Raw genomic sequence first — 14,582 nt, forward strand, 5'->3', positions numbered from 1 at the left:
ACTGTCCGCGGCGAGCTGGAATGAGTCCTTACGGCTGGTGTAAAGCAGCTTTAGCAGGCCTGCTTGTTCAGGCCACTGCCCTAGTTTTCAGTCTACATAACTCTTAAGTCTTAATAAGCAATCTCTAGATATCAAGGCCCCCATTGGCTGTCCTCTACTAACTACGCTTGTGTCCCCAGTTTTGCAGACCCCCTGAGCACCCGTGGCTATGCCTTGATGAGTTTGTTGAGGCTCGTCGCTAGATCGCACCCCCCCAGGGAAGTAGACAGTCAGCATATCTGATCAAGACTGCCCGTGGGCAGAGCCTCAACAGGGGACTTATAACTAGATCTGTTGGAGCCATTCCCCAGACTCACATTATCCACTGCTTGACTGGTTCTATTTTCCCTCGCCGCCCAAGTCTCAACGCATATTTAAATTATGTTTTCAACTCTGTTGGGTATTTCGCAATCTCAGAGGTGTCCTATCGCCTGTCTAGGTGATACCATATCCATTGGAAAAGCAAGTCCAGTTTCAGTCTCGAGTACGATTCAAGTGGACATTTAATATCGGATGGTTCTCATATGTCAATACCCCCTTTTCTTCTGGTTTTTGTGGGTCGAGCGGGCTCGGCATCTACGGAAAACTCTACGGCTCGGGCCGTTTGGCCCCACCCGCACCACCTCCACGAAGTGAGAGCGTACTGACTGTAGGGTCCTCGAAAAGTTGAAAAAAAACAACATTTTCTTTCTTTCGGAATTTTCCAATGTTTTTTTTTCTTTCCAGGGTTTGAACCCCCCTAATCCGGTAATATGCCAAGACTTAGGGTTAGCCAATCAGGGCCTCTTCCTTTGACTGCCCCACCTATATCAACCAATCAGATCTAGTAGCCAGTAGGTGCCTTATTGCCTAGGAAAGTAGTGTATATGCTCTGAGAAATAGTAGTGAATTTCACCTAATAACATCAAAATATATATCTTTGTATGCGAGAAATCATCAACTTCCACCATCTACCATAAACACCTCACTAGATTTACTACTATTTACTATTTCTAAACCCAGAGAAGTAAGCTCACACACTAATATATATACAGTTTTACTCAGAATACTTATAGATCTAAAATCGGTAACAAAATATACCCTAATACTAGCAAGGCTTTTACTGCCAGTGAGGCCCCTACTAGCAGCGAGGGTCCCTATCGCCAGTGAGGCCCCTACTAGCAGTGAGGTCCCTACTACTGGTAAGGCTGGTAAGGAGCCCAAAAAATTATTAGACTTTATAGAATATTTAACATTTTTCCCCTTTAAAATCATGAATTTTTTTCTTCGAAAATTTGATTGTTAGAGGACGCCAACTGGTCATGATTTAGTTAAGAATAATTTCTTACTTTACTACTAAAATAGGTAGGCGGAGAGAATCAGAAATAGGCATTTTTTAATATGTAAATTTCCTCTGGAAAAAAAAAATTTTTCTTTCCGAAAAGATGTTTTTTTTCCCGGAAATTTCGGAAAAATGGAAAGAAAATATGATTCCCTAGTACTGAGTACTGACACCAGACACCACGAGAAGGTAGAAATCGATCGTCCTAAATATGCAGGGTACCACTATCTCTACTCTCTATGTACATCCATTCATCGTAAACTATTACTTTTTTTGACGAACTTGGAGCCCCGTCAAGGCCTGTGGTGGCCGGTGGCCGGTGGCCGGTGGCTGGGGTTCTGTTCTGCTGCCCTCATGGTGCGTCCCTGTAAAGTATCTTGCACAACCATCTACCACCCTGCCTACCCCATACTCTTCCAAACTCGTTTCCCAAAACCTAACCCATTTGCACTAGTCTGTATCTGGCTAGACTATATTTCTGGGAGGTACCAATTTGTCTTGGACTTTGCTTGAATATTACACCAATTTCACAAGGGAGTGTAACACCTATACATAATTCTAGATGCTTTAGTTGTGGATGACTCAGGCATGTGCCACAGGTGGGATACTCAGTTGACATCTTAAGGGGTTGTCCTGGCCCCCAATACTGGTATCAGAGCAGAATTGGAGTGGTCTAGATTATTTATGGGGTCTAGGTTAAACTTCAATATGCACCCCTGGGTCATGACATCATGCTTGAACTAGTTCTTTGTCCAGGCTTGTCCATTGATCTTCACGCTCTGCACATAGTAGCCCTTGTCCAGCCTGTTTGCAATGATACGTAGTATCCAGTTGCCATTGGCTGTCATGTTAAGATCGGGAAACCAGGGCGGAGAAAGGAGATACACCAGTTGTGTGATAATAGGATAGACTTTGAGCATCTGCTACAGGAGCCATAAGTTCATTACCCTTGCGTCACTGTTTCCAGGCACCCCATAGGGTTTATCTTGAAAGCTAGTAGTTATGATCAGGAGACAGAAGACCTGGAAGCCACCGATCTATGAAATATCGGACGAGGTTTGCGGTAGAGCGCCATCATCATGGTTTTGAAAGACGCCGAAGCTGGCTGCATAGCCCCATGTCACCGCAACCACCAAGTGGCCGGAGACCAAGGAGATGGTCCAAGAAATGGCAGGCATCAAACATGGACGGAACTAGACGCTGATAGTACATTTTGCTCTCTCAAAGTAGTACGTACGACCATAAGATATTGTACTGGCTGCATCTGCATGGACAGTACCTAACCAATCACAGGTTAGGCTACGTAGATATTTGCGCAGCTGCAACCGAGGACTTCGACCCAGTTACCCTTGGGTCTGCAAGTCAATATCCACATCCAATATTAATCGCCTCGCTCATTCCGCAACTCCAATTCTGCGACCCCATCAGCGGGGCTGCCCTGTTGCTGTGACCGGTCGGCCCCCAGCACAGCGCCCTCATTCTCACTCCGAAGCTTATGCGCTCGCACGAACAGATTAAGGACGGTAGCTAGTCCGGCAAAGGCCACATACTAATAGCACACAGGACTTACCATGAGCATAAATGCACTGACACCGTTGCTATGTTGCGGTGACTTACCATGATCCACACCATTCTCAACGCCCCAAAGTACGTCTTCCTAACCAGGGCCTCTTGATCTGCATTTAGTCCGAGGGTACTAATCTCCTCCACACTCGAAGCGGCAAGGTCGCCATTGAATTCGCGGGCTAAAGTCGAGTTGGAGCCTAGCTGGCTTGCTAGCCCCTCGTTCTTCGCATTCATCTCATTCTGAAACACCACACCCCCGACAACCACCGAAATAGCCGTCGAGAGAGACCGAACAAACCCCATTGTCGCAGTGACGGCCGCTGTATCCCGAACACTGGTTGCAGCCTGAGCAGCAAGAATCGGCGCTTCGATGTTCATGCCCACACCGATTCCGACCAGGATCTGGAAGATGATGAGTTTGGTGATGTTGGCTTCAAACTCAAGACTAATTAGCAGGCCGGAGCCAAGTACCAAAAATCCCTGGGCAATGTACATTACTGGGAGGTATTTCCCAGTTTGCTGCATAAAGATCCCCGCTGCGGCCGCGGCCAGAGAACATGAGACAATGAGTGGGAGGAGGTAGAGGCCTGATGTTAGTGCAGTTGCGGCCAGGACGGACTGCGCATATAAGGGTAGGTAATATGCCTGTCCAATAAATACATATGAATTACAGGCGAAGACAACATAAGGCGCTATCTTAGTGGGCGAGGTGAACAGCCAAACTGGGATAATGGGGTTCTTAGCAATCTTCCATTCGTTCACCACAAACAGCGCCATCCCTGCTGTTCCGAAAACCAATAGACAGATGACCGTTGCGGAGGACCAGGAGTAGACAACGTCACCAAAGTCAAGGGCAAGGAGGACCATCAGAGAGCCCCCTACAATCAAAAGGCTGCCTGTCCAGTCAATGACTTTGACACCGGCAGCGATGGGTGTTCGAGGACTTGGGACTCTCATGAAGAAGAGCAAGACAAGAAAGGAGACCGCTCCGACCGGTACTATACGGTCGAGGGAGTAAGCTCAGGGCCATTAGGTTAGATGGGATGCCTCACAGTTAATCCAAAAACACCATCTCCAGCTAAGCCTCGTCGTAAAAACGCCACCCAGAACGGGCCCAATGGCGCTACCAACCGCCCAAACAAGCGAAGTGATTGCGAGATATAAACCCCGATCTCGCAGCGAAAACATATCACTGACAACAATGTTGACCATGATCCCCATTCCGGAGCCGCCTAATCCCTGAATTGCCCGTCCCGCAATCAGAGCATCCATATGCGGCGCAAGGGCGCAGACCAGACTGCCGACAAGAAAGACTGCGACCGCAAAGAGCATAATGGGTTTCCGGCCCCATATGTCGGAGACCGAGCCCCATACTGGCGTAATAGCTGCGTAGGCCAGGGTATAAGCGCTTCCCACCCAAATATAACCGGCCGCGGTCTTGAACGTGCCGGCTATGGCGGGAATTGCAGGAGTTACAATCGTTAAGTCAAGGGCGGAGAGGAGCACGGACAGACAAAGCGACATCATGGTCCAGGCAATGGTGGCGGTGGTGAGACGCGGAGACTCCGCGGATGAAGAGGGTGCGGGTGCGGGAGTGGCATTGTCAACAGTGCTGCCGGGGGGGTCGGTGCGGGAATCAGACGTTGAGGAAACTCTAGCAAGTCCTAGAGCCTTGGACATGGTCAGGACAAAGTAGAGCGGAGGGTTTATATCTAGATGGAGGGATCAAAGAGGGAGTGGAAAGCGGATGGAGGAGAGAACGTCTATAAAGAGGGAACACCCCCCAGTCCTGTCACCTGACCCGGCTTTGTTTACAATGAGAGGAATCCCAATATCAATTCAAAATCATTCAATCCTACATAGCTATTGCTATTTACATCATTTCTACAGTCAAAGTACTTCCACTTCGCCCTGTGCTCCCCGCCGCGTGATCCTCACATCCATGCCTGGAGGTAGGGAAGGGCTTTGGCCTCGGCGTCTCTGATCACTGGGCGTGTCATGGTCTTTACAGCACCGTCAATCTCGGATTGAAGTGCGCGGTATGCACGAGGGGTGGTCGACAGATAAAATATAATATTCCTCAGGGCAGTGGACGTGGTATCTGTGCCGCCAAAGACGGTCACAAGCGCTTCGGACTCGACTTGGGGTCTGTTCAAACCGGGCTTGATGAAGGACTGGAGGATATCGGTATGATTAGCTTTTAGGTCGTCGTATCGCTCGTCAACAAGGTCCTTGATGTAGCCGAGGAAACGGCCAACTCCGCTCCCATCATGGGGCTTGGGGTGAAATGGGTTCAGCGGACGGCTTTCGAGGATCTTCCTGAGGGTCGGGAGCAGGGTGATCATATGGATGGGTCTGTAGAGAGCTTCGGACGTTTCCAAGATCCCGTACATATCGCTATTCGCCTCCAAGCAGCCCGCTGGCTTCCCAAATCCGACGGCCGTGATGACATCCTGCGTCAGGTACTGCATCGTTCGAGCTAGATCGCATGGCCGCAAGGCTTTCTGGTTGGAGATATATCGTTGCTCTATTAGTGCTATGAGTTTTGTGATCTGTTGGTCGACAAGACATTATCCACCTCGCTGTTCAGACGGACAGCCTTGTACCAATCCGAGCGGTGATAGCCCGAATTCATTCCCCATATTCGGCGGATCTCAGCGGGATCACCGCACAGCACCCACTTGAGGCCGATGCGAACGAGCGGACCTGGAAAAGGACATCAATCATTGTATAATATTCTCACGCGGGGGGGGGGGGGCTATTCTTACCATATTCTCTACAAGCATTATAGAGGCTGTCACAGAGCCTGCCAGACCAAGCCTGTCTTATCAACCACAACTTTGTCCACCCGGTTGCTGGGGGTCCTGCAATATGCCGCCACCGATTCCATTGGTAGACCCGTCCCCCAAGGAAAAATATACCAGAAACCCGAGAGTCCCAATGAGGCAAACATGAGGGGCCAGCATGACTAGGTACGTGTGTGCCAAGGTTGACATAAATTGTGGCTTGCAAGGGTCTGCAGCGCTTGGGGCAGCGGAAACATCCCAAGACAAATTTCGGCGCAGAAGTACCAAGGACTAGTATTTTTCAGAAATCCGGGGCTTGCGGCTCCTGGTACATAAACGTGATTTTGGAGTTGAGGCCCCGGGATGGTGCAATGCGCCAACGGTACGTTGCTATCTCGAAAAAAAGCTTGAGGCTTGACGGGGTCATTACACCTAGCTGTCCAGCATGGATGTCTTCAGGCGAGCGAAGATGACGCTCTTTTTTTTTTCGAACGTCGGCATTGTGCTGGGCGTTGTAGTCTTCATGGCCGGGTACTTCAGTCCTCCTCCAAAGCTGACATTTGATAACGACCTTGAGCAGGCTGGGTTGGAAGGAGCTGGAGAAGGGGAACGTTATCCTCAGCCATCTGCGCCCTTCGACAACGTCGTCTTTATGGTTCTTGATGCGCTACGCAGGTGCGATACCTCCATTTACGCGTTCATCTCAACCGTGAGAGTTAAGACTCACATCAAACCACATTTAATAAAAGAATGTTTGGTTAAACCAAGTCTAGCTTAGATTCCATCACACTTATTGCATATCATCCAGCTGCCCGATACCATTATTTCTAGCCCATTCGAGACATTTTATCCCCAAGAAATGCGAGCGTGGGCGTTATACGAAACATATAAATAGCGTTAGATAAAGCTTTCAGTTAGAAGAATATCCGAGTTGATTTTCATACTTCTGGGATCTATCCTCCCGAAACCCAAATTCTTATGCGAGAAGTAGGAGAAAGTGCAAAAAAAGTGCCTATGGATAGTGCTGCTGACGTGTCTCACCACATGAGGTCCGGCTGGTCTGGCATGGTGCATGCAAAAAAACCTTGGACAACTCACACCTGCATAGTCGCCCTCCTTCCATGGGATGGACCAAGGTACAGCTATGATCCCCATGATTTTCGTATCTCTGGCCTATATATCGGAACCGCGCGTCTACTGGTGTCGAAAATCACCAAAAGATGGCGCCCAAGAAGAAGAAACCTTACTCCAACAGATCTGTTAACGACAAGCCAAATCCGCACCTCAAGCAATCTCTCGGAGACTCGCTGATTGAATATAATCAGCCTGAATGGTCGTACGTCTCCTGACGGTTCGCTGCTACAATTCATTCAGAGAGACTGACCGCCCAAATATAGTCCTTATGAGTCTCAAATCATCAGTATTCGTATAGGATGCAGGACATACAGGATTCCAGCATGCTGCATCCAAAATTATCCACAGCTCAGCAGTTCCCGTTCATGGGAATCAGATTATATCCTTTCTGAGGTGGATGACGAGGTTGGCCACACCGTCGTTCACTTTTTGCGCACCGGTAATTATGAAACTCTCCGGGCTGCATCCGAGCCAGGTGTGTCCAAGATGGCAATAGAATACAGAAGGAGCATGCTTGTCTACCAAGCAGCCAGAAAATATGATTTATGCGACCTGGAGACGTACGCGAAGAAATACATCGAGATGTTCGGCGAGTCGATGTCCACTTTCGATAGAATGGAGGCTGCAAGAGAGATATATTCCAGACTTCCCCAAGATGAGACTTGGCTTGCCAGCTACATCAACAAACAACTTCGAATTGCTTTCTCACTAGACGAAACCATCTTTCAGCGCGAAGAATTCTATCACGGGGTTGGAAAAGACCCGGTTTTTGACAAAGCCGTGATGAGAATGGTTGTGAACATCTACTCTGAGCTACTGTCTAGACGGAACACTGAGACTACCCCTGAGGAGGGTGTTGCTGAGGAGGGCACTGCGGAGGATTGTGCTGTGGAGGATGGTGCTGATGCTGCGGAAGTTGGCGCTGTGGAAGAGAGTGCTGTGGGGGATGGCGCTGCGGAGGATAATGCTGCGGGAGAGTATGGTGCTGCGGAAGAGGGCGCTGTGGAAGAGGGTGCTGTGAACATAGGAGGGCTAAGGAAGAAAGCTATTTAGAGTATATTAACTTTCTACTCTGCTGTCTCGGTGGTTCAGTCTCCTTACTGGAGCATGGGGATGATGCCTGCTTGGCCAGCTCCCCAGTCTCAGGTCCATCTGGCCATTCGCCACCCGCCATGCCTTGGGGGCCTTGATGAACTGTCTGGCGTAAAGCTAATAGAGCCGCACAGGGAGGATTGGAAGAGGTTGCGGCAACCCTTCAACTCTGGCTTTGCGCCGCAGCACCTCATGAGCTTGCTTCTGTGTGTTCTGAAGATGTCCTGGTGTAGTGGAGTTTTGTCTTGATGAGCCTTTAGCTCACCTTTGACATACTTAGTAGGTCCATTCTCAATTGCTTTGTGATGCAGATATTTAATCATGCGCTCTGACGCCTGGGTTTAGATAGGTTTGCTAGCCATGGACGATGACTTTCATGCTTAATGTGAGGCATCACAGCAGAGTGAGATTTACAAAGCCCTCTATACCTCAAAATTGGGGCCATAGACTGGGACTTATTTAATATTCTTGGGAAACTTAAGCAGTGGGAGCTATTGCAGAAACTAGAATCCTCCGTAAGAGCAAGATTAAATGAAAGTTCTTGGAGCTTCAGGATGGTTCGACAGAGAAGAAAAAGTCCCGAAGTATCCTATCGGGGAGTGTGCAAGACATTGAGTCATTAGATGATCAGCTTATAGAGAAGATAAGCGCCTCGCTGAAATCTTTCTATTTTATAGGATATCAAAAAACAAGCACTGTCTTGTAATGGGTGTTTTATAGTCTTAGTTGCACTCCCCATGCCCTGCGAGCGGTCCAGAAGATCCTGGATGGGATTTTTGGCTTGCATAGGCAGTATGCAGTGAAAACAGAATTATTTAATATAAGCCACCATGAATTCTAGGCTGGGCAGTTCTGCTTCTATCTAGGGCCCAGTAGACCTGCCTAGAGACATGATTAGCCAGCTTATCCCTGGCAGACAAGTTCACTCATTATAATCATCATTGAGAAGAAACTCCCTAGTATGGCGAAGCCAATCAGTCTTAAAGCAGGGGAGCTTTTGAGATATTGGAGTAGGGCTTAAGATGTATCCAGAGCTGGAAGATGATCTCGACCAAAGCTCAGAGTACCTTGTATCAAATAACTATAGAGCCTTGAACAATAGTTTAATCCTTGGGCAACTTATCTTTCCAGCGCATAGGTGGTCCATCATCACCAGTAGTGCATATCAAGATATTTATCTCCAAGCTTCTAAAAGATTCTCCAGACCTCATCTGTGGACTCTTCTGCCAAATCAGGTCATATCAGACAAGCTACTTCAGCTCAAAGTAGATACCGGTTGTGACCAAGTCTCTATGTAAAGCTAAGCTTACCTAAAGTATCTTTCAGCTAAGAGCATCTCTCTTTTAACCATTCCTATCCCGAGAGGCGTTAGGTTGTCCCATTACTATGGATCGGTAATACTAAACTGGTCGAATACCTCCGATATGGTTCTTCACGGGCTCGCGGCGTTTGGGCTATGTAATTTGGAATCCCAGGATAGCTCCGCGACCGTTCGAGCAGCAACTCTATTCCATCGAAAGAAGTTGCTCGACGGAGTAACCGCAATGCTGTCCCAGCAGATCGTCGATGACGTCCTGATCTCGGCTCTGTACCGCTTAATACCGATCGACGATTACCTAGGCTATGTCGACTACAGCCGAGTGCATCTTCACGGCTTTGAGACGGTCATCCGCATCCGTGGCGGCTATGATCGAGTTGGCCAGTCGGTCCCTGCCATCAGCAAAGACATGCAGATGTCAGTTCTTGTGGCGAGGAGTCTGTTGTTGATTCACCTGCAGACGTCTCTCATCGAAGGATTGCCGCCTGATATTATCAGGTGTCCAGAGACGACGTGGCTGAGAGGGATCGAACTCATCCTCCCGCCAGGCTTTGTGGGCCTGATCTCGGCAGGCCATCTCTCTCACAGCTCGATTGAGATCCTACTCAGCTTCTCGGAATGGCTCGGAAAATACCGTGGTCTGGACCCCGGCTCTATCCCCGTCTGGCGCTACTCCTCCTCCGGGGAGTTGACCGCGGTGGAAAAGTGCATCTTCGTCGGCTTATTGTGTCTCGCTGACGATGTTGGTTACATGGGCATGCACCCCGCTGCCATCATTTTCAGGCAGCCCAAGAAACGAGCCGAGATGCTGCTCGCGGTCAAGGAGCTGTGGAACGATCCATCCTTAGCAGACTGTTTATTGTGGCTATGGACGGTGATAACGATCCCACAGAATCCTGGAATTACCCCAGTCCTGGCCCAGCGGGAACTATTCTCTAAGATCCTTACACTACGAGACGGCTTGAGTGATTGGAATGTTATCCGAGCTGTGCTTCGGCGCTTCTTCTACGAAGACAGCCGCGCTCCAGCGTGGGAGAACGCATGGACAGTGATGCATGACGAAGCTCAAAAAACGCCTGCTTCCTCAAGCAAATATATTGATGACCGAGACAGGACAACCCGCAATATAACAGCCCCGTAGTGATGTCTATCCGATATTATAGCCATCAAGCCCACACCACACACCCGAGCAGTCAAGGAAACAGCTATCCAACTTCTTACAACCGCGCAATAGCATCCCAATACCTCTTGTCATCCTCAATCACATGCCGCACATGCGCACTCTTCTCGAACACCACCGTCTCGACAGCCCCCGCCCCCTTAGCCCTCGCCTCCGCCGCATGCTCCTCCACAAACTTCCACAGCACAATATCATCCCGCCGAGAGTAGAAGTAACAGCGCTTCGCGTCCGCACCCACCACGTCCAAATCATTCAGGCTCTCCGCCGCATACCGCAGCGGATCCGGCCACCCAAACACCTTGTTCGTCCCCAGATACAGCGCCAGTATCACCGCGAGGATGGTATACAGCGGCCACTTGACGAGCGGCTGGCCCCGCGGCAGCGCTGAGCTCACCGCGCGCATCGTCTCGCCAAAGGTGAGCCGGCCAGGGGCGCTGTCTATCGCAAGCCGGGTGAAGTGCGGCGGGCGCGAGGTCGAGGCTCGGTACGCGCGGCTCAGATTCGAGAAGACGCGGACGCCGCCGTTGGAGAAGACGTGCACCAGGACGGATGAGGGGTCGTGTGCGGCGAGCGCGGTGATCGCGGGCTGCAGCGTCCGCTCGTCTGCTGCTGCTGCGCCGGGGGAGAGTTGCACGAAGTCGGAGATGCCGCTGTAGACGACGAGGAATTCGGGCGTCGCGGGCGCGAGGAGGGCGATGTAGCCTCGGATGTAGCTTTCTGTTTGGCGTTTTGTTGCGCCCATCCATGGAAGGAGAACGATCAGGGAAGGCGGGTTGGGGACTTTGGGTGTCTGGTTGGCGGTGGTTGCATCTTGGGTGGGGTTGTTTGGCTTGTAGAGGGATACAGAGGGATTCACTTTTACAAGAGTGTAGTCCTCCATGATTTGAGGGTAGAATATGGGGGTGATGTGGTGGGTTGAGAGGCTGGCTGGGAATCCGTTCTGGCCTACTCCGTAGATAGGGCTTCGGAGAGTGGTAAGATGAGAACTGAATGTACGAGGAATTGTGGCCTTGGGGTGCAGACAATAAATAATTCAAGATCACCTGGCGACTGCAAACTATTTTTGCCTGTTCACTAATCGATTAGCAGCCGATTGAGGACCAGCACGCAGGTATATCTATCAATCTATCTATTTCAGTCCAGGCTACTCATTGACAAGAAGCTCTGTCGAGCTCAAAGGCTCCGTGCTAATAATAGGGCTCACTAATCCCCATCCATTTGCTGCCGTGTTCTCATTTTCATTGGCTTCTTCGCTTAATTCTAGTATACCTCCAGCTTCCAGAGATCCAAGCTGAGAAGATGTATTTCTAAGTTTGGAAAACAGAATAATATATTATAAGGGACGACGACATGACACCCCTGTAAATGTCTTCTTCATTCATCTAGTAAACATCACAGGTACACAGTCCATTCCTGCTCTTCCAAAGCATCCATATGTCTTCAAGTTCAGCAGGGGTTTTTCTTATTTTTTTAATTTGTTAATTTGTTTCTGGGGAAGTGTGAGCAATAGATACAAGGAATAAACATATATATATATATATATATATACTTGACTGACAAATAAAAACAATCCCTTGGACCTCTTCCTTCGAACCAAGGTTGAGTAGCTATTCGTATGATGCTTCCTGTCCAGAACGGAGGCGACATCACCCACTGCAGCCACCCGCCTCCGTCATGTCGAAGCTTCAACCTTCTGGAACATCCCGTGGCAATGGAATCATCTCTCTGACCTCATCGTGATGCCGGTCTAGAACTCTCCCTTGTCGCCGCCATAAACTATATATAATGGCGTGCTACAGGCGTCCGGGTCTGTTGATTCCCACACGGTCCTCAAGCCAAGCAAGCACTTAGCCAAGCAACTTCTTGACTGAACAATATCTTATTATATCCTTTTAAATCCTCAAATCATGGGCGACCCATGCACCTGCCCCGGCGCCAATAACTGTCCCTGCAACGGCCCCCAGTCTTGCACCTGCAGCAACAACTGCGCGTGCAAAGGATGCGGAGTATGTATCTCCTGGGCCTCTCGCGCAGGAAACTGGTGAGATTCTTGATAAAGGATGGATATGATGGCTGACCAGCACGTTGGTACAGAAGTAAATCCGTTTGGAACCTTGAAGAGCGATGAAGCCGTGGATCAGCGACGGAGTGAGTACGACATAATCTGGGGATGTAGTCTTGACGACTGCAGTAGTTACATGGTGGTGGTGTTGTTGATGATATCTTTTTTGCATACCTATAATATTAATAAAATCTAGTAATATTGAATTTATTTCATGTAACTCTATGTTGGTAAAATATATGTAATCATCTCCGTAACTCTCAGCTTGTGCTAGTAAAAACACTCAGGGCCCCTATGTACCTCGTCAATATCTACGAGTTCCTCTCATCCAAAGCGGCCTGAGACGCCTTCAAAGCGCCCGTGATGGTGAAACAAACAAACGGCGAGAGAATATACATCACCTGCTATATGTTAGCGAAAGCAAGACTCATTTCAGACCAGCAATAGGCCAGCGTACAGCCAGCGTCTTGGCCACAGCCATCTTATCTGCCTCAGAAACCTTTGCGAGCTCTGCAAACCCTGATATCACCAGTGCCGGAGGCCCAGCTGGCATCAACATCAGGCTGAACCATAAAACCGGGTCGTCGCGCACAAGGCCGGTATGCTTAGCCAAACCGTAGATGAGCGAGATGCTGATTCTAGATAGAGACCTCAACATAATCAGTTTGAGGGGGATTGCACAAGTATGCAGAAGTTTTGGGAAATGCACTTACGCAGGCCAGATAACCAGACGAACCAGGAAAATCGTCAGAATCGCCTTCTTCGGGATATTCCCTGAATTGCCGCTGGCTTTCATCCGCTGAAAGCTCGCCCCCAGCTTCCCGCCGACCACGAAGATCTGCAGCGTCGTGAACAACTTCCCGATGTTCCTGATACTCGACGTAAGCCAGGCGTTGAAAATCCCGCCCTCATCGTACGGGCTGAAAAACGCCCTGTGAAGCGGCGGCACGAGGCCCAGCGTGGCGCCGACGATGGTGCATATAATCGCCACATCCGCGAACGGAGACTCAAACGGCACCAGCAGCTCCTCTCTGACGCGCTTCGGCAGGAACGAAGACACGTATCGTGCTGCCCACTTGACCTTCCCGACGACCTTGCGGCGGGCTTTCTGCGCGCGCCCGGGGAGAAGCGAGGTTTCCTCATTGGCTTCCTCCTGGCTATCTGCCAGCCCTGCTTCAGCGTCCGTTTCTGGATTTTCGTCTCCGTCTTCATCGACTTCTGCTCCCTCGTGGTTCCCGTTCTCGAGCATCCGGGGCCCGACGGCGTAGCCGATCGTTTTGCTCACCACGGCGCAGACCAGGAAGTAGCTCTGGGCGCGCGCGATGGCGTTGGCCATCGAGTCGCCGTCGCGGATGATTAGCTTCAGGCTCCCTACGCTCTCGAGTGATTGGATGAGGAGGAGCGGTAGCGAGGTAGTGTTGTTGAAGGCACATGCCGGTGTTACCCAGGATGGGAGTTTCAGGAGTCGTGAGACGCAGTGCGCGAGTCCGATGGATGCAGTGGTGTAGACGACCGCCCATACTGTAGGCCAACACCACCGAGCTCGTTAGCATTTCCACTACACAAGGAGTGAATGGAGGGGTGTGATTCGGTTTTCCTCACCTAGAACGGGAACATAGTTCATGACAATGCCCAAATGTAATTGTTCGCCCAGATGTACGATGATCAGAGCCGGTAGAAACAGCTTCACGCTCAGGCCTGCCATGTCGCTGACCGAACTCTCCTTCACCAGATTTAACTGCTCTGCGATGGCTCCATAGCTCATAGTCAGTAGCACCGAGACACATGCTTGAAGGGCGCCGAGGAACGGCGTGAGGATAGAAGACCCTTTAGGCATAATTGATTCCGAGTTGAAAGTAGGAAACTTCTATTGCCACTATACACTGCTGGATTGGGGATTTCGTGCGCTTTATCATTCTTCTTTTTTTTTTAAAAAAAACTTATTACTTGATCTTGTCCGCAATGGATGTCGTCATCATGGCGGAACCAGGTGTACAAAGCGTGGATCTCCGTCGCTTGTGACAAGTTGCTGGGACTGAAGGAACTGGATTTCTGTTCAAAGTTCCAAGTATAACGTGGTGTGT

General features: G+C 49.8%; 6 protein-coding genes across 6 annotated transcripts, besides 5 other annotated features; 2 read left to right on the forward strand and 4 right to left on the reverse strand.

Moving 5' to 3' along the window:
- Positions 1–1,143: 1,143 nt before the first annotated feature.
- Positions 1,144–1,213: a microsatellite.
- Positions 1,146–1,216: a microsatellite.
- A 448-nt stretch (positions 1,217–1,664) lies between these two features.
- Positions 1,665–1,690: a microsatellite.
- Positions 1,691–2,741: 1,051 nt separating this feature from the next.
- ACLA_002820 (MDR family MFS transporter) lies at positions 2,742–4,606 on the reverse strand (the record flags this gene model as incomplete). The annotated part of the gene is made up of 3 exons (XM_001276296.1): positions 2,742–2,909; positions 2,978–3,924; positions 3,979–4,606. 3 exons carry the CDS (start codon positions 4,604–4,606, stop codon positions 2,742–2,744), a joined length of 1,743 nt encoding a protein of 580 aa, XP_001276297.1.
- A 254-nt stretch (positions 4,607–4,860) lies between these two features.
- Positions 4,861–5,892, reverse strand: ACLA_002830 (uncharacterized protein; the record flags this gene model as incomplete). Its single annotated transcript, XM_001276297.1, has 4 exons — positions 4,861–5,430; positions 5,496–5,632; positions 5,695–5,700; positions 5,766–5,892. 4 exons carry the CDS (start codon positions 5,890–5,892, stop codon positions 4,861–4,863), a joined length of 840 nt encoding a protein of 279 aa, XP_001276298.1.
- A 1,040-nt stretch (positions 5,893–6,932) lies between these two features.
- On the forward strand, positions 6,933–7,899 carry ACLA_002840 (uncharacterized protein; the record flags this gene model as incomplete). The annotated part of the gene is made up of 2 exons (XM_001276298.1): positions 6,933–7,048; positions 7,110–7,899. The coding sequence occupies 2 exons, from the start codon at positions 6,933–6,935 to the stop codon at positions 7,897–7,899; spliced, it is 906 nt and encodes a 301-aa protein (XP_001276299.1).
- Positions 7,831–7,865: a microsatellite.
- Positions 7,900–9,482: 1,583 nt separating the features above from the next.
- Positions 9,483–10,397, forward strand: ACLA_002850 (uncharacterized protein; the record flags this gene model as incomplete). Its single annotated transcript, XM_001276299.1, has 1 exon — positions 9,483–10,397. One exon carries the CDS (start codon positions 9,483–9,485, stop codon positions 10,395–10,397), a length of 915 nt encoding a protein of 304 aa, XP_001276300.1.
- Positions 10,398–10,473: 76 nt separating this feature from the next.
- On the reverse strand, positions 10,474–11,316 carry ACLA_002860 (uncharacterized protein; the record flags this gene model as incomplete). The annotated part of the gene is made up of 1 exon (XM_001276300.1): positions 10,474–11,316. One exon carries the CDS (start codon positions 11,314–11,316, stop codon positions 10,474–10,476), a length of 843 nt encoding a protein of 280 aa, XP_001276301.1.
- A 645-nt stretch (positions 11,317–11,961) lies between these two features.
- Positions 11,962–11,984: a microsatellite.
- Positions 11,985–12,809: 825 nt separating this feature from the next.
- Positions 12,810–14,335, reverse strand: ACLA_002870 (Auxin Efflux Carrier superfamily; the record flags this gene model as incomplete). The annotated part of the gene is made up of 4 exons (XM_001276301.1): positions 12,810–12,899; positions 12,956–13,136; positions 13,212–14,019; positions 14,101–14,335. The coding sequence occupies 4 exons, from the start codon at positions 14,333–14,335 to the stop codon at positions 12,810–12,812; spliced, it is 1,314 nt and encodes a 437-aa protein (XP_001276302.1).
- Between the last annotated feature and the right edge of the window lie 247 nt (positions 14,336–14,582).

The sequence above is a fragment of the Aspergillus clavatus genome, genomic scaffold, assembly GCF_000002715.2.
Source record: "Aspergillus clavatus NRRL 1 1099423829750 genomic scaffold, whole genome shotgun sequence".
NCBI classification, from domain to species: Eukaryota; Fungi; Ascomycota; class Eurotiomycetes; order Eurotiales; family Aspergillaceae; genus Aspergillus; species Aspergillus clavatus.